Source organism: Chenopodium album, chromosome 16 (genome assembly GCF_948465745.1).
Source record: "Chenopodium album chromosome 16, dcCheAlbu1.1, whole genome shotgun sequence".
Classification (NCBI taxonomy): Eukaryota; Viridiplantae; Streptophyta; class Magnoliopsida; order Caryophyllales; family Amaranthaceae; genus Chenopodium; species Chenopodium album.
In genome coordinates this window covers 1637995-1657963 of record NC_137849.1, presented here as the reverse complement: position 1 = coordinate 1657963, position 19969 = coordinate 1637995, and the positions used below count along the sequence as shown (strand labels likewise).

Sequence of the window (19969 nt, the reverse complement as noted above, 5' to 3'; positions counted from 1 at the left end):
CCGCCATGCATGGTTGAGATTTTTCCCATTTCAAGAATGTGTCGCCAAGCTTTCATGTTTGATATCTTGATATTGTTCATAAGTTAAAAAAAACTTTGAAATTACTCTTAATATATAAAATAGAGACAAATATATTGGGTCTTATTTAATTCGTTTCAATTAATAATAACTTAGAATCTGTTCTCATTGACTGAACTCAGCTGAACTGAACTGAATATTTTATAAGAGAAGGAAATTAGGAGCTGAACTGAACTGAATTTCAACGTATGAGAACAGACCCTTAGTAATTACATTTTTATATTCAATTGTTACATTTTTTATTATTCATTTTGTCACTTTTTAGTTTTTATGCTTTGAACATTTTCTCTCCGAAATTTTTTAAATATAAAGATTAAAAAGTAACGAAAAGTATAATATATAGAGACACAGAGTACAACTGTAGATATTCCGTATTTAAGGTCAAAGTAATTGTGCACAGCTTAAACATAAAGAACCTTATAATAGTCATGTTTGTCGGTGCATAAATTCAACTATTACAGAGTAATATAGCCCTTAGGGCTACATATAAGCATTAAATTTACATTTGAAAATTGTAAATAGTTAAGAAATCATGAAAATATAAACACTAATTACACTAATTTACGCGTGTTTTTGTCATGAATTCCTAATTTTATACAATTTCCAAGGATAGATTTAATGCTTATATATAGCCCTTAGGGCTACATATAGCATAACGTACTCATTGTTTTTTAGTTGACACATTTTGATTTTAGCGCTATTTACTTTCTTCTCCTTGATAATTTTGTGATTTATAAATAATGAAAAATATAGCCATTGAGATCTTAGCGTGTAGTGTACTGTTGGATTTGTCACGATATATATTTTAAAATATTAATTTTTTAATAACTTTTACTTATCGGTAATTAAATATAGGGTTATGCTATATGTAGCCCTAAAATCGTTTTAACTCATTTTTTTCAAATATTTTTTTTTAAATTAATAGTGCGGGGCCCTTTCCAAAAAAATAAAAATAAATACTCCTTCCATTCCAAAAAGAACGACCCATTTGGGTTGATTACGCAGGTATTAAGGAAGTTAAGTAAAAAGAAGTAAAAGTATATTGGAAAAATAAATTTACATGGGGTTTGTAAAAAAATAGAGAGAGAAAGTAATAAAATAACATGGAAAATGAATTTTTTTATATGGAGAAGCTAATTTTGCACAAATATTGTTGCAAATTGGTGGTGTTTTAATGTAAATGGGTCATTTTTTTTGGGCCAAAGTTTGGGCCAAATGAGTCGTTCTTTTTGGAACGGAGGGAATAAAATTTATATTGCGGGGTATTGTTGGTTTTGGGTTAAATTTGACGTTGGTCTTTAAAGGAGAAAGAAAAAAAATAAATAAAAAATCATTGGGAGTTTGGGACCTTGGGAGTACGGAGTAGTAGTACTACCTTTTTTATTGTCGTTTTCTATGACTCAGCGTTTCTTGCATTCATAGGTTGGAAAAGATGACACTTGTACGGTCATTATTCTCTCATCAGACCATCCAACGGCTACAAATGCAAGATTCCCCACATAAGGTTAGTAATCCATGACCCATCCAACGGCTATGATAAATTTGGTACAATTCGAATTTTATGCAAATTAATTGAGGCCTTTAGATTGTGGACCTACCATTCGTGTGTACAAACATTAGTACAAGTACTACACTTTATTTTGGAAGGACAAATAAATACGAAGTACTCCATAGCAAATTGTTATTTTAATCTCTAATACTCGTACAACTCTTTTTTTTTCTTTTTTTTTTAATCTTACTATTGAGTGTCTCGGTGCATTAGATAAGTAATAATTGTATTGGTTAAAATGGTATTAAGTTAAGAATATATGGCAAAATCACGTGCCGTTCGGTGTAATTAATGTTAGTTTTACTATAATTTTTCGACTTTAAATTCTCTTATCTAATGCCCCGGAGGCGCTCATTAGCTTTTGCCTAAAAAAAATTCTACAATGGTAAAAGATATATGCAGCCCTTAAGAAGTTAAAATTGCAAAAATTAAACATAAAATTAACATTTGTTACACTGATTTACTCGTGAATTGTTGATAAATTCTCAACTTAATACTATAAAAGGAAGTATATCAAATGCTTAGGGCTGCATATAACATTACCCTTATTTTATATCCAATAAAGGAAACATTATAAGTTATTGGATATTTCATATTGGTATAAAAACATAAAATTAAAGTAATTCGATTGATTTAGGGCCTGTTTACCTATTGTTAATAGCTGGTCTTGAGACCATCTAGAGTTGGCTGGTACCTTCATACAAAAATGAACATTTACACTTATAAAAATGAACATTTTTTAACTAACATATTTTAAAATAATTTTGTATTTCTCGGTAATTAAATGTTTATTTTCATGCAGTATGATGTTCATTTGTATAAAATAAATGTTCATTTTCATGTTGTACAATATTCATTCTTATAAAATAAGAGTACATTTTTTTTTAATGAATACAAATGATTTGTGTTTATTCAGTTGTATAAAATGTCCATTTTTATAGTAAAGGGTGTTCCATTAACATTAGCATTTTGTTCATTATTAAAATAACATATTGATTTTTTTAATTGATATTTAATCATATAGTTTAGCAAATTGCAAGATATTCATTTAAGAGAATTGAACAAATTAAGACATTTCACTTGAAGCTTACAAAATTGTTGAAGAATAAGCAACAAAATAAAATTTCCTTTTATTTTGGCTGCCTCTGCCTCAGCATCACTCTCATTCTTCAATCCCACTTTAGCTTCTTCTTCTTCCTCACAACAATCTTTTAACCGCCTAACTTCACCAATTTCTGCTCACAAACTTTCCCAATCATTCAAGCTAAGGCTCATACTCGCCTCGCGAAGATCACATTGCCCCGCCATGTTCAAATTAGGAAGAATGTGTTTCGGGTAAAAACAATGGGGCCTTGCCGAAGGCCCGCTGAAGTGGCTGAAGACTGGTCCGGTCCAATTGATGCTGGGCCGAAGGTTTCCTGCACAACTAAAACACGTAAACTGGCCTCGGGGGTGGATCCGAGGAAGACCCCTCCGATGCCGAAGTCAAACAGTGTTTAGAGAGAGAAAGCTATGCAAGAGATTTTATGCTTGAGGCTTTTGTTGTCTTGTTATGAATGAATGAATTGAAGGCTTTTATACCTTTGCTCATGATGAGAGGAGAGTAATTGGGCCTTTAAATAGTCATGGGCTGACCATGGCAATTCGGACCAAAGGACTCTTGGTTGACTTAGCTTGATTGGAGGCTCGGGCCTTGACCTTGGAATATGAAGTCATTTAGTGACCAGGCCCAATAAGATAATTGGACCCAAATACATGACTAGGTCCAATTAGATAAATTGGACCCAAACAACTTGCCCCCCAGACCCGATTTGGAAGGATGACGGGTCGGGTTTGAATCTAATAAGAAATGGAGGGAAGTAAATGATTTAATTAAATCAAAAGATTTAAATTCTTTGAACAGTTATTAATTAAATAACTGTAATTTGGATAATTAACAGGAAGTGGAGTGGATAGTGGGCGGTTAATCAAGAGAGAGAGTGTTTAACGGTTAATTAAGGAGGCAATTAAGAGAAATTTGAACTTTTCGACCTTTGGGATTCTCCTTCCTGGAATTATAAGGTCTGATTCGCATTTCAACCTCATTTCTTCACCAACTTACACTCAAATTCTCGCACAAACCCATTTTCGCTTTGAATTTCCAGCGTACCATTTTCGAATCCAAGTTCGAGACTCAAATCCATCGCTTCCACTGATTTGACCGGCGTATTCCGGCCAATTTGAAGGTAATTTTCCTCGAGCTTTTTCGGTGAAGACCCAGAAAGGGGGATTCCGACAGTTCCTTTAAACGCCGCGCCGCCTCAGCAGGACGCCGAGGCCGGCGAGGCGGAGCAACCTGAGCAGAGAGAACAGGCTAGGCAGGCTGAAGATTTGCCCCCTGTGCTCTGGGACCTGCTTCCTGGGCATGCTGAATGGCAGGACGCCGAGGCCCAGGAAGCCATGGTTAAAAATGCGCCCTACCCGTGGTGGATTCAGCACGCCGAAACCTACCGGTTCGCCGAGCAAATTGAGTTGCACTACGGAATTTTTGAAGAGGATGGGCACTGGTGCCGAATGCCCTCGCCGACGGATAGGATTCACCGTCCCCCTCCTGGGTATATCGGGGTGTACACTCGGCAGCTCCAATACGGGCTTCGGTTTCCTTTGGATCCCTTCATCAGGGACATTTTAATAAAGTATAGGATCTCCCTGTGCCAATTAACACCCGTTAGCATTCGGCGGGTGATGACTTATCTCTGGGTGTGTCGGCTTTTTGCTGTTGAACCGAATTTGCACTGCTTCCGAAAGACGCATCAACTAGTGCAGAACCTCCAGAGCGTGTACGACCAACACGGGTCTTCAGGCTGGTGGCGAATAGAGAGCCGCCCCCAATATCTGACTATGTGGCCGAACGACTCCTCGGATAAGGGTTGGAGGGGTCAATGGGTCTGGGTGAGAGTCCCTGCTGATCCGGAGCATCCATATTTTTTCGGGGCTCCCCGATACCTCTCCAGGCCTGATCCTAGCATGCAAGACTTGGGTCCTGAGGACCCTGATGCCACTAGCCACCCGAGTTATGAGCAAATGAGCTTCTTCGGGAAGCAGAATAACCCCGGGGGAGTTGGCCGAATGAGAACTCTCCCGGCCAGATGGCTTCCGGATAACCATTACATCTTCCAAGAGAAGATGTTGGCAGTTGTCGGCCTCAGCCGAAAGTACAGGGGTGGTAAGTATGTTCGGCTGGGGCCGAGGACTTTAACTTAATCAATTTTGATTTGTCTTTGATGCTTATTCCCTTAGTCTAACCTTCGTCTGTTCTTTTCAGAGTTGAGCGAAGCTACCTCGGGAATTGATTATAACCGGCTCGGGGTGAACGTTGAAAGGGTCATTCTAGACCGGGCTCCGGCAATCACAGCTCCGAAGAACCGTCCGCTGCATCTGCACGAAACGGGTCTTCAAATTGAAGCCGCTGCCGAATACACCAAGCAGAAGCCTTGGTGGGAGAAGCGAGATCCCCTTCGGCCTTTATTACCTGAGGAAGCACAGGCTGCTCAGACAGCAGCTGACGTGTCCCGAGTAATCAACTCCTTGGAAGGAGATGTTGGGACGTCTGGTGCTGCTGAGAGGGATATCCCTGCACCTGGAGCTCATCCGAGGGTTCCAGTAAGTTCCTGACTTGCTTTTTTTTTTTTTTTTTTTTTTTTTACTCACACTTTGCTGCCCCCCCTTTCTGCAGTCTGAGGAAGGGAGCGGAAGAAGAGAAGGAAAGGCGCCTGCTCGTTCTGAAGATCCATCTTCGTCAGAATCTGAAGAAATGGACGAGTAGCCCTTAGCAAAGAGAAGGAGGAGGTTGGCCGTGCTGGGACCTCGTCAGTTTCAGACGGGGATGAGGCCTACTGTGGGCATCCTCATACGGGAGCCTGATGAAGGTAGACGCTCGCCGAGGGCTCCCCCTCCGCCGGAAGCTCCGCGCCCTCAAACCCCCCCTCCACCTCCCGAAACTCGAGAGATGGAGGTGGACCAAAGAACTCCTGGTCCGAAGGGGGGGGGGGGTTCAGGGATGCCCTACTGAAGATTCTGAGAAGCCGATTGCTGAAGGCTTCTCAGATGATATTGATAGGGAGGTTGACGCTTTTCTTCGTCAACCTGATCTGGGGGATGAAGCAGAGAAGGTCGTTGCTGCTGACCCTGGTGGAGACCAACTGGACTCCGCCGAAGGAGAAGGTCATGCTGAGCCTGAGAAGATTCAAGAAGTTCCCTCTTCTTCCTTCCCCTCATTCCAGACACTGAACTCTGGAGATTTGGGTTTCTCGGCCCCCCGCATCACAATCCCAGAACCTGTTTGGGAACGAATTTGGGGCCAGAACTGTGAAGGGGATGCAGGCTACTTCGGCAACTTAACTAGCATGTTTAAAGTGGACCGAGCAAGGGTGTGGTCACTGAAGGCCACGGCTGGGATGGGAGAATCCAGCTGAAGGGTCCCTGACCCTGCAAGAGACAACCAGCGTTTGCTGATGCAGGTACTTAACCTTTTAATTGCTTTGCTTTCGTTCAGCTCTTCTTCTCCTTTCTGGCTCTTTCCTTTTTTATTACTTTATTTATTTCAACTGATGTGCCCCTGCGAACAGGTTGTGCACAATCAGACTCTTACTGTAGAGTTGATTGACACCCTCCAAGACAAGCTGGAGCATGCCTGGGAGGAGGCAAAAATTGCCCGGGAGGAGGCGAAGCTTGCTGAGCTGAAGCAGCAGGCTGCTGAAGAGAAGCAGCAGCAGAGCAAAGAGTATGAGAGGAGGGCTGCTGAAGCCATTCAAACCTTCTGCTCGGCTATGGAGAAGGAAGTTTTTCCCCCGCTGATGGAAGGGGAGAAATTCCTTCAGGAGCAAATGGGAGTGGACATCTCCAAATTTAAAGCTGCCATCGAGAGCCGAATTCAAGAAGGAGCTGCTGCACAAGCTGAAGTGCAGCAGAAGCTGGAAGCTCTTGAAGCCAGCAGGATGGCTGCTGAAGAGGCTCTACAGGCCAAGGATGTTCACCTTTCTGCTGCCCAAGCTGCTGCTGAGAGCCAGGACCAGAAGCTGAAGGAGTTGGAAGATCAGCTGAGAGTCAAGGGAGATGAGCTGACCCAGGCCAAAACCGAAGCTTCCAACGTCCAGCTGGAGCTTAATGAGAAGAAGACTTCTTCCTCCAAACTCTCAGAAGAGTTAGAAAAATCTAAAAAGGATTTGGAGGAGAGTCAAAAGAAGTTGGCTGATGCTGAAGCCCTACTCCAAGTCCGCCTTTACACCCAAGACGAATATGAGATGGGCTACATTAATGGGTTTAAGGTGGCTCGGAGGTTGGCTCTCCATGCTGAGCCCTCGCTGGATTGGTCCAAGTGTGCGCTTTAGGCTCAGGACCCCGAAGATCCGCACATGCTGTATGCCACTCCTGCTGAGCATGAGATCCTTCAGGCTGAACAAGCCGAGGAGGAAGCTGAGCGGCAGGAGTTGGAGGCTGAACAGCGAGCCGCTGAAGCTCAGGCAAGGGCCTAACTTGCCTCCTCTGCTGCTGGAACCGAGACTGCCCCGGGGCTTGGCCCGGCTGATCAGCCTGATCCTCCAACTGAAGCATAGGAAATCGGGCAGTCGTCTTCAGAATCTTGCGGATCAACATGTGCTTAACTTCAGACTCACCGCTTTCTGAATCTCTTTTTGCCTTATCTTTTTGCTTCAGCTTGCCTTGATGTACAAACAGTTTATTTTTGTTTCTGTACGTATTTCGGCAGCTGTTATTTTCCGCTTTCGGTTTGAAGAATTCTGCTGAAGATAAACTTGCACTGGTAGTGCCTCTTGCCCCCCCAGAAATCTGAAGATTCAAGTCTTTGGATTACTGAGCTGGGTTTTGTTTCTCTATCTTTTAAAAATGGATATCCGAAACACAGGGCCAACTGAAGGCAATGCTTCGGATAATGGCTTTCTGGGATACAAGGCTCAGTTAAGGCAATATCCCAGACTTGCCCATAGACTCTTGTCTTTAGAGAACAAGTCTTACTGAAGTTTGACTTCAGCTGAAAGACTAGAGTCATTTAAAAAGACGAGTTTGTCAGCAATCTGAAACCCAGTTACCCGGAGGCGAAGGTTTCAGACAAGGCTGAATAAAAAATTTCCAACAGTTGCTGTTATCCTTGATTTTCTGTCTAACTTTTTAAAAATGGATATCCGAAACACAGGGCCAACTGAAGGCAATGATTCGGATAATGGCTTTCTGGGATACAAGGCTCAGTTAAGGCAATATCCCAAACTTGTCCATGGACTCATGTCTTTGGAGAACAAGTCTTACTGAAGTTTGACGAGATATGTTGATCATTTCCATTATTACTAGTAGACTGTACCACTGTAATACGGAGTATTTGTTTGCGTATATTCATGGGAATAGAGGGAACACGTAACTTTGTTTCGAGTCATGAATAAAGTCACATAAATAAATAATGTAGATAAAATTCGATTTAATGTATAGTATGTACTAAGGACCATTGACCAATATGACCATACAAAGACTCGTCCAAATTATTTATCTAACATTTGTATTTTTTTTTTTTTTAATACGAAGTATACGAGTAAATATCTTGTTGAAGGGGAGGGTTGCCTTATCAGAATGGCAGAATATATAGTTGTTAGTCTTGTTACACTGAAGAAGAAACAAAAAAAGAAGGTACGTGGAATGGAATAATAACCTGAAGCAAAATTCGGAAGGCAAAATTGAAGCATAGGTCCAAAACAGAAGATGACACAAACATATTTAAACATCAGGCAGATGCATAAATTGTTCAATAATTACGTTATTTACTTAGGTCCCACTCAATTTTGTCTCCTTTATATTCTTATTAAAAAAATAAATAACAGTAGTTTTCAATTTATTTATCCAAGTTGTTCACATCACATGAAGAACAAATTAGCCAATATCTCATAAAATAATTAATTTGGCCGAATATATCAGATTTTATTCTTTTCCTAAAATCTCTAGACTAATAATAATTTAATTAATTAATTGGAAAAGTCTTAAGTCTAGGTCCTCTAGGACTCTAGGAATATAATTTATTCATGTAATAATGTTTCACTTTGTATACAAGTACATTTTTTAAGATACATTTAAACATTTACTCCATAATATATTTTTAAAATTGATATACATATTAATTTAAAAATGTACGATATTTATTAAATATTATTTGGAGTAAAATTTAGCTTACTCCGAAATATTTATGCTTTTTAACTTATACAAAGTATTATATATAGTCGCTAAGATTATAGGTTAGTATATATCTGTTAAATATTATTTCTTTTCTATTCAAAAAAAAAAAAAAATATTATTTCTTTTAATTTTCTCATTGCTTACATTTTCATAATGAGCTAAAATAATTATTAATTCCAATCAATCAAAAGATTCTCTGTAATTATCTTTTGTCTAAAGGAATCAATTATATTAATCTATGGAATTAAAGAAAACGACTCAATGATTTGAAGCCGATTACGTCTCCTAAAAATAAAACAAAGTAGAGTAGTTCTAAGGTACCGTGATAATTACTACTCCCTCCGTCCCAAAAAGAACGACCCATTTGGGTTGATTATGCGGGTATTAAGGAAGTTAAGTAAAAAGAAGTAAACGTATATTGAAAAGATAAATTTACATAGGGTTTGTAAAAAAATAGAGAGAGAAAGTAATAAAATAACATGAAAAATCAAATTTTTATATGGGGAAGCTAAGTTTGCACAAATATTGTTGCAAATTGGTGGTATTTTAATGCAAATGGGTCATTCTTTTTGAGACAAAATTTTGACCAAATGGGTCGTTTTTTTTGGGACGGAGGGAGTACTACTCACATTAATTAATCATATTTCATGATAGACATTAATGACTTATAGAATTTAAAATGACAAGGAGTATTGATATCACATCTACACTAGTATTATAGAATTACAATTTACAATTCACAACACATACAAAATGTCTTCTCCTTTACCACCCTTCAAATGCCAACACAAATTACTTTTTACTCGTAATTAATTATGCGTTATGTAATGAGGTTATAAAAGTTATAGTAAGGGTATTTTGGGCAATAGTTTTCTACTGTCATTAATGTCTTATTTTGTTGTAGTATGTGTACATGATCAGAAGAAACCGAAAAGGGTAAATGATCCCCCTCACCTGCTGTAATTTATCTCTAGCAGAGATTATAATTTCAATTTTAAAAAGCTATCCCGAAAGATAATCATACCACTAAATTAGACTAAAATTATTAATTTTGGACAATAGAGACATGCCTATTCGCCTCGAAAGCGAAATAGGGCCGCGCCCTAGTTTAATACACCACATTGATTTGAATCGCATACAATATGATTTTGTTCCTTGTATCAGAAGTATATAACATCATCATAGCATCAACTAGAGTATTAGGTGTTAATATTGTAAGGTTTAAGGATTCAAGGCAATATAGAGTGCTACTACAACGTTTTATGTTATTGGTACTAATGGAGTTTTTTTTTTTAATTAAATTCACAAGTAACGAAATATTCCAACTGTAAAGAGGTTTGAAAGAAAATGTTATTGTTAATTTTATAAAATAATTTGTACAATTTAATAATTATATGTACAATTTAATAGTTATTTTTGACATGGGAGCGCTCGTCGAGTAAGATATAATGTTCAGGTTTTTGCTGTTAGATGGTCTTCGAATATTCAGACAACACTTTAGAAATTATAAAATTCTTGGACCGTGCTATATTGGAGAAGTAAAAGGCAGTAAAATTAGAACAAAAACAAAAATAATTTAGGATAATTAAGAATGAACATAATATAATGAAAATGATGCTAAAAATATGAAAATAAAGGATAATAGGAATGTTGAGTATGTCATTTTCTTTGTAAAGATACTGATCATGTCATCACTATAATCCATCTCAAATCTCAATTAATAGGTGTTCCTATGGGTCCAAAAAAATTAATTCTTCCATAGCTTCTTTTATTATTTACAAATTTTTAGATGGCTATAAATTTATGATTACTTTGTACGGAGTATTAAATTGTTATTAATAATACGAGTGAACCATAAAATAAATTACCCCGATTCATTGCATTTATGATTGGTATAATGTCGTCAATAATCTATTTGATTGGTATAATGTCGTCAACAACGTTCTACATAAGATTCCGGCCTTTTGAATTCATCAATACAAAGGCATATGCAGGAAAAACACGAAAGGGCGAATTACAGTACACCTGAAAGAGGAACCATATTTCACTGCGGATCTCTCTCACTATATCAACGACATATACATATTGTTACCCCTAAGCTTTACAACCACTTTCTCACTCTTCGTCTTAATTCACGGGTGATAAAAGGACAAATTAGAATATAAAAAGGAAATTTATCCTGAGATGAAACCAAAATATATTTATGACAGGGCTAAAATATTATTATAGTTATACAATACACGTGCCACACTCACATGGGCGAATTCATGTCTACAACGAACTATTTACCATTAAACATTCTCTATAATGCTTTTACAAATGAGTTTTGATCCTATTATAGGCATATTATTTGGCCACAACTACCCTTAAACTTGAATATATTCAATAAGAGCACACTCCTTAAGAAGGAAAATAAGAACAGTAAAGGTAAAATTAACAGAGAAGACCATATATAAATATGTAAAAAAAAAATAAAAAAAATAAGTAGAAACAATACAAATGAAAGAGTATGACAAAGCTGAAAGAAAAGTTTGGACGGACATTAGATGGGCTAGTAACAATGATAAACCAAAGTTTGTAAAAAACCAACCTTCAAAGTAGACGTTTTTCTTCCATTACAACATATGTGGCCTTCTTATGTCAGCACCAAATCTATTCTTCATCAATTCATCACCTCTACTCACAAGAACATCTCAATTTCTAATTCTTTTTTTCTATCGTGGTAATCTTTTTTTAAATAGGTAATATATAATGGGAGAAATAGGTAATATATAATGGGAGATTAGGATTATCTTTTCGCAAGACTGAAACCTAATCTAACTATAGTGTCACTTGTGTAGTTATGTATACTGTGACATGTTTAATACGTACATGGGTAGTATGAGTTTGTAAAGAGTAACCCGCCGTTCTTACATCAACAAGTCTATCCTTCATCACATATTCACATCCTTCTAAGCTACTAGCACACCACATTTTTCACATATTTTTTGTATCGTGTTACTTTTATTTACTGATTAATTCAATGACTCTTCAATTGTTTTCTGAAAACTAATTCGTAAGTTTCAACTTTCAAAGCTTATCAAAGTTAATTAAATCCAATCATGTCAAATAAGTTCAGATTGACAAATTGGATTAGTGATTGTGTTGAGTGTGTTAAATAGGGCCTAGTTCTTGAGGTTCAAATTTTGTACTACACTAAAGCTGAAGCTCAAGCTGCACAGCTGAAGCAATGCTTGGTTAATTAGTTTTGCATGTTAAATTCAACTTCTTATGTTTGCCTTTCCAATTAAAACCATTCCATCTTGTTAAAATACATTCTTTTGCAGTTCGACTTTGGCTAAGCTTATTACAAACATCGACTTCATTAAACTGCTCAAAACAGGTAATAAAACCATTAGACAACATCAAATTACTGATGCTAAAGACATGAAATTTCACCTCAAATACCATTAGACTCGTAGAATTGAATATTTCTAGACAATAACATGACAATCAGAGTTGCATTTGCAAAGAAGTGGGCTGTCAATCATACTTCCAGTCGTCAAATTATTTGCAGTTGAAGTTAAAATCCTAACCTTTATGTCATCACACAAGAGATTGATCCCGCAATTCACAAAAGCACCTCTGCAGAGCAAATCCCGAGTGATTGAATCCACAGTCCTGTTCTGAAGGCGTGCATCATCATCCTTGACCTGCATTCCAAATTGCAGTTGGTGTTGATCCTCCACAAGAAGATAAGGTTCAAGCATAGTCGATATTCGAGATTTGTATTGTTAATCAACTAAATCAAATCAATTTCATTCTTATTTACCTCATAGACTTTACATTCATTTTTCCCATACAACGCGTACCGACTACTGTAATGTTAAGCATGATCCTCATATCATGAAGAGAATTTCTTGTTATTAGGTACTCTAATGACAGTTAAACTCAAAATTTAGTCATTGAAAAATTAATTATTATGTCTCAACAAAACTATTACTTTGAATATGTTGTTCATATGAAGGAATACAAAAAATGATCCTTATTAAAATTCTCCAGTAAATTAGAAGTTCCATAATTTAACTTACACAAAGAATATAAACTAACAATTGCAGGGAGAAGAGGTCTAATTTCATAGTTCAATCCTAACAATTAAGGGTTCTACAATACATTAGCAATCGAATTTGATTCAATTACCAAATAAGGCTCGAAAAATCTCATAATTTGAGGGATATTTGATTCAATTATCAAATTAGGCTCATAATTTTCTTTTCTACCAACAAAATTGCTGGTTAATCTTAGTAATTAGAACCAATAATTCAGATTTTCGAACCCTACACTTAATTAAATTAAATAAGATCATATATAAAATTGAAACCATATATTGTGAAATTGATATGATGATTATAAAAAGAAACATCAACTACCTTAGAAGGATACAAATATTAGAAGGCGCCTCAATGGAGAACGTAAAGTGTGCTTCAATTAATGGAAAACGTTGAGAGAAAGGGGAGTAGGAGGAGGGGCCAATTGACCGTATTGGTAAAAACAAAAATATACGACAATTTGGTAAAAAAATAAATAAAAATTCTGACAACATAAAAATAACCCTAAGCTAATAGCTCAAGTGGTACTTTTCTCTTGGTTTCAAGAGATCTTAGGATTGATTCTCATTAGCGGCTCTTGTGGCTCTTTAAAATAAAAAATATTACATTTCTTTTCATTTGTAAAATGAAGGTAGTAAACAATTCCAATAAACTACCCACAAATGCCTAATTTAATTCGTGTTGTAATTCGCTCTCTTCAATTTATTTATTTATTTTGTTTTAAATTTTAAATTACTTCATAAGTTGCAACTTTCACCGCCATCAATATGGTTTATTTTGTTGCAAGCAAGATTATCAAGTTGGATCTCAATCCGGACCCTTAAGGGCTAAAATAACCCCTAAAATCTTAACAAAATATTTTTTGACACGTAAATCGATAAAAAAGGTTGAATCGGGCTGCAATTTACAATTTATAAGAACTTTTGGGCTGTAATTTGCATTTTTTTAAGGGTAATGCTATATGTAGCCCTAAGAGCTATATATAAGCATTAAATACACCTTTGGAAATTGTATAAAATTAGGAATTCATGACAAAAACGCGCGTAAATCAGTGTAATCAGTGTTTATATTTTTATGATTTCTTAACTTTTTACGATTTTCAAGTGTAAATTTAATGTTTACATGTAGTCCTAAGGGCTATGTCAACATTTTCTTCCTTTTTTTAAATGGTTGCAATTTGCTAAACACAAACCGCAATTTGCAAATTACAAAAATAAAAAAATAAAAAAATAAAATAAAAATAAAAGATTATTAAGTTGGATTGTTGATATGGTAACTCAAGTGTGTGTTAAACAGGGCCCGTAATCTTGTACTCCGTATAAATATTGGGTTGGGCTTCAAATTTATTTGATCGATTCAAATTTCCCCGCCTTCTTCTTCCCCAAACCAAACAAACTACTTTCTCTCTCCTCTTTCTCTCTCCTCTTTCTCTCTCATCATTCTCTGCTCTGAAGCTCGTCAACAATGGAGGAATCGTCGGAGCAAGCAATCGTGCCTTCATCGCATCAAACGAATTCTCTTCCTGAGCTCGAATCTCACTTCTCCACCGTCCTTTACGGTTTTTCTCTCTTTTCATCTTCGCTCTTTGTTTGAATTTCCGTTTGAATTCTTACAATTGATTATCGATTTCCAGATCAATTAAAATTAGGTTAAATTTGCATTTCGTTGTTGTAATTTGTTGTTGTGTAATTGATTGATTACATTTTGGAGAATTGCGTAAGTTTTTCGCTGATAATGTGTTTGAATTTCTCATCTCATTTTAAGAATTTCGCTTTGAATTTGTTGATTCGCCACATTATTTTGATGAAAATTTAGGTTAAATTATCGAATTAGCTTTAATCTCTGTCTTTCTCAGCTGCAATTTGAGCAATGTTTACTGTTTTGATGTGTTTCAATTAACTTGATCAATGTTTTGCTTGAAGTTTCGAATTTATATCTGTAACTTCGTTGAATGTTTTTGATTTCACTGTATAATATTTGTCATCATCAAACTTGTTAATCATCTATGCATTACGCTGATGCTTGATTTCTGATATTCAATCTTTTGTTTAGCTCTGTAATTGATGATCATAAAGTTTTGATGAATATTCTTTTTCCTTAAACATCGAAATTGCATACTGCTGTTTTCCGCAATTTTGTCTCTGTTTGAGCAGTTGAGCAAGTCAATTGATACTGATTTATTTGAATAATATCCAGTTTAAAGTATTATATGTTGCTGAATGTAATTGATTTCATGCTAGCAACCTACTTAATCGAGTTAGATTTGAATTTTTATAGGATTTAAAGATTGTTCAAGGACGATGAATCTGAATAAGAAGTAACAAAAAATGAATACAATGAGAAAAAGTTCTTCGGACGAATTATTCAACTAAATGTCATATTGTCACGTATCATATAATTGCTTTCGTAGTTATTTATAGTTGTCTGAAATTCTGAGGCAAGCTGTTTTACGGATGTTAAGGGAGGTGCAAAGGTCTGAATCAACTTTATATTTATGGATGCAGATCTTTCGCAGCAAGTACAAGGAGCAATGGAAGATCTGCTCAAGATGATCAAGTGAATTCGCAATCTTTAGTAATCGAAATTTGCTAAATACAAAAACAATACTCAATTTGCCAAATATTTCTTTGTTATCAGCATATGAAATTCAGTGCTTGCTGTGAATAATCACACAACCATATTAATATGTTCGAATACTTATATTTCATAATTGTGCAGTGAAATTGATGGACACTCTGCCGAAGTAACTGAAGAAATGGAGAGGTGCAGACAGTCTGCTCTTGAGAGGAGGAAGGCCATTGAGGAAGAAAAGGAATGTTTTCAGAAAGCTGCTTTTGCTGTTCTGGACGTGCTGAATACCGGAGAGGGCAAACAAGATGATCAGTAAGATCTTATTGACCTTTATCTGTTTATTCTATATGATCATTCTTATTTCATAAATCAGATAACTTACTATCTCTCAAGTAATTCATCTGAAAGATTTATTTTAAGATTTTTGCTGTATATTTTTCGGTTAGTATCAGTAATTCTCATATATAACATCTCCTGCCTTCAAGGGCTTGATGTTTTATGTTGTTTTTGCGCTTTCTAGTTTCTCTATCAGAAAGTGATGCATTGTGTGATATAATTTGCAACAGGATGTTCCTGGAAAATGGTAGAGAGTACTGAAGAGAATTCATCTCAAGTAAATACTTGCAGAATTATAAAAATGTAGCAGTAAATGTCTAAATGATCAGTGCAGCTGCTGAAGATTCGAAATTTTCAGGTTTGATTAGATCGTACTTGGCATTTTTATCCTTAAAAAGATGCTAACATCCCACAAATAAGTTTGTATAAAAATCACAAAGTACTCCGTATATGATTTCTGGTTTGATCTTTACTGCATATTTTAAAGTGTTAAAATTTCTGCCAACATTTTGTCAATTTATATAAACCTGCAAGAGATTATGCCGTGATCAATAGGAATTTTGCCCTGATCAATCAAATTAATATTAGCAAATCAAAGTTACAAGTCTACAAATATCTTTTTTTTTTTTCCTTTTCTTGTTTCCATTAAACACAGAACTTTCAAATTAGTATTGCTATAGAATAATCATTTGTTCATACTAATCCCTCATTGTATGTTATTCGAAGATCTATAAACCAATACATATTTGTGCCATGAAATAAGATTTACTACACAGTAAATTTCATTTGATTAATGCCTTTCTCTTTTGACAGTATATATGTTCCTGCTTGTTCTTGACCGCAAATGTAATCTAGGAGTTGTCAAAACTTGTTACAACCTAAAATTCTTACAAGGTAAACTATCTCACCATGTATATTAAAACCTTTTCTTTTTCTAAACTGTCCCTAAATATATCAACATAAGCCTTAACAACTACAAAATGGCGAAGTATGACTAAGGCAAATTATGTACAAACTCGGAAAGTTATATACAAGCTCAGGGTACAGGCCGCAAGAAAGTCTGCTGTATAACTATAATCCTATATTTTCTTTTACCATGTAGAAGTTACTCTTGTGGCGTTTACACCTCAACAGCACCAAACTCAATGCACATTCTTTTATTGCTTGAAGCAGCAAGCTGCCATTTCAACAATTAGGTGCCGCATGAACCACCAAGAGTTAACAGACATGCAAAACTGTCAGAAAACAAAGCTCTCAAAATCGGCATTTGGTTAAGACGAGTAGAGAACTGGAGTTTGTCGATCTAAGTGTTGTTTTATAGATGAATCACCCCAAAAGAAGCATCATGCTTATGCAGCGACTCACATCACCACTTTCTCTTATGAGTGCAACTTAAAGCAGAAATCAACAAAAAGAATTTCAACCCGAGTGCTATCTCCAATTAGTGTAATCACGTCGATAAAGAATTACATATATTGAGCCAACCATTGTTTGCACAAGTCAAGAACTGGGAGTGCATTCGCATGCAGAGCCTGCCCAATACACAAAACAAACTTTAAATTATATCAAACCAGACCAGACCATATCAACAATCACATGAAAAAATCATATTCTTTGACAGTAAGCTGTAAACTACATTAGAGCTGTCATCCTTGACACTTTTAGTTAGGCTGCTATGGAAAAGGATATGCAATATTGTCATGAACAGTGAAGTCTAACAATAAGTTTTACAGTAATTTGATGAGAGCAATTTGCCTGACCTGATCTTTCAATCAACATGGTAAATGTTTTTATTTGATAAAAACGCCGTGGATCTATAACTGTAGACTAACTCAACAACATACATGAGCCTACATAGATCAACTTTTTTTTTTTTTTTTACCAAAAGTAGTTGAATGATTGATAAATTATCTAATGATGTGGGCATGTGGCTTTATTGTACATAGAAAATGGAATGAAAGCTTGCCCAAATTCGATTCAACTATAGAGGACATGAACCAGGGATCAAAGAGAATCAAACCTGATGTGCCACATATTGAACATCAGCCACACTGCCACTTCTGGAGGCAATTTGGAAAGCACCTTTTAGACGACCACAGACAACACAAGCCAACACCTTCCTGCACATACACAAATACCATGTTTTTAAAATCCATATTACTTTAACCCATATAATATTCTAGATATTTGTGTATGAGAATAGGATTATAAACAGATGAAAAAAAAGGTTCCATTAAAAGTGGAAGGAAAACTACACTTATTCTAAACCATAAAATTCTTATTGAAAAAGGGGATCTGGAATTCGACCAGAGAGGGATGCTGCAAAAGCTTTTCATTGTGAGGATCCAAACAACTTTACCATTTTTGTACTCAAAGAAACGTCTGCTTCAAGCAATATATTACACTAAGGCAACACCATAGGCGCGAAATAGTAGAGAGCCAAAGAAAGGATACTGAAACTCTTTAATTGCAAATTCTGCCTTTCAATCTAGATTGACTCAGGATATTCAGAAAATTGTTTACTATGACTCAACAGAAAATCCCTTGTTGTACTTACTTCCCAGTTACTGTCTCCTTTTCATACCAGGAATAGTCTTTCAGTCTCAAATCCCTCCACCCATTTTAGCACCTTCTAATTCAGGTAAGCATTTTTTTTACCAGGGTTCTTGCGTCAAATCACTCAAGAATAGGGTTAGGCTGTGTGAAAACATGGTATACATAATGGAATTTGTCTATGTTCAACAGAATTGTTAGCTATATAGGCATGTGCTTGAATTAGCCATCTCACCTGCTTGATAGCCATATTGCTAAGTAGCTTAATTGTACCAGCCAGTAGACTAAAATTACTAAACAACTGCTTTACTAAAAAGAACCACGGCTGCAGTCTATACACCTTTAATACACAAGTACATGAAATGTAACATACATGAAGTTTATAGTTCATTACCTGTGGGTACTGATTAACATGTCTATGAGACGATCTGGGCGCTCCTTGTGTTTGTTTGCATATACATTTATGGCAGCCCCCAAAACCTAGAGCATCATAAAGTTAAAGACAATTAAAGCCAGAGATCAATGCAATTGTAGGAATCTTGATAAAATCCCAAGAGAGTAAAATATGTCCTGGATTATTAGGCAACATACTTAGAACTAAAAGGTAATATAAACACATTGGAGCAAGTTGATGATTAGGCAGTAATATAACACATCTCACATTTTGAAGGAAATGATGATAGGTTCCTTTATAATTTGACAGCTTGACAAGCTATAAGGTGACAGGTCAAAACACTGTCTAATTCAAACTGGAGGTTAGTTTGACTTGCACTTTTATTCAAGGGGGATGATAAGTTCAAGCACAGTTAAACTGTTAAAGAAACCAATCAAGGAAATTACAAAAATATGCTCAATATTATTTCTAAGGACAACTGTTTTCATTTAATCATTAAAAAAAAAAAAAAAGAAAACCAAGGGCTTTGATTTAGTTTTCTAATTCGGGTTTTAGCCAAAATTAACCATCTTCCTCACTAAATTATGCAGATATGTTGTTTTAGCTCGAATTATCGTCTATGACCTCCTAACTCCTAAAGCTAAAGAGATAAAACATATATCAAATTCTGAGCCAGATATTCTCTTAGTTCTTCTCATCCCTTCTTGTGGCACTCATCTTCGACAATAGTATTTAAATTGAGGCTAATCTAATACTGTGAAAAGTAAACCATGTTCAATGTAGTAACAAAATACAGTTACAATGATCTGATAAATAATTATGCTAGAAGAACTTAATATCCACTTGATTACGTTGTTGATACCAATGCCAATGTTAAGAAAAGAAAAAGAAATACCTCATCCCATTCATCATCATATATATTTCCCTTAATGTTCCTTAAAAATTCAGTCAACAGGTTCCCCTTTTTCCTTTCAGCAAGCGATGCAGCAACCGCAGCATAAATATCCACAGCTGTAGATATTGAGTTAGAGCCACAATATGTATGCTTAAGAAAGATGACATCAATAAAAACAAGTAATAAATAGGCTACCAGGAAGATCAAATTGACAGACAACTTGGTAAGCCAAGTCAAAGTTCTTCTCTGCAAGAGTTTCTGCAATTTGACACCTCCTCCTGCAAAAGCATTAA

The 19969-nt window shown here is 35.9% G+C and overlaps 2 protein-coding genes across 2 annotated transcripts in view; one reads left to right on the top strand and one right to left on the bottom strand.

Moving 5' to 3' along the window:
• Nucleotides 1–14331: 14331 nt before the first annotated feature.
• LOC145586029 (uncharacterized) lies at nt 14332–16281 on the top strand. Its single transcript, XM_081642742.1, has 4 exons — nt 14332–14485; nt 15432–15483; nt 15646–15810; nt 16065–16281. The coding sequence occupies exons 1-4, from the start codon at nt 14392–14394 to the stop codon at nt 16093–16095; spliced, it is 342 nt and encodes a 113-aa protein (XP_081498868.1). The 5' UTR covers nt 14332–14391; the 3' UTR covers nt 16096–16281.
• Nucleotides 16282–16598: 317 nt separating this feature from the next.
• Nucleotides 16599–19969, bottom strand: part of LOC145586028 (uncharacterized) — a 41131-nt gene continuing 37760 nt past the window's right edge. The window contains exons 32-36 of the mRNA XM_081642741.1: nt 19872–19954; nt 19677–19792; nt 18782–18867; nt 17855–17954; nt 16599–17366 (exon numbers count right to left, since the gene is read on the bottom strand). Coding sequence (XP_081498867.1) covers nt 17301–17366; nt 17855–17954; nt 18782–18867; nt 19677–19792; nt 19872–19954 — 451 coding nt within the window. The 3' untranslated portion in view covers nt 16599–17300. The remainder of the gene's footprint in view (nt 17367–17854; nt 17955–18781; nt 18868–19676; nt 19793–19871; nt 19955–19969) is intronic.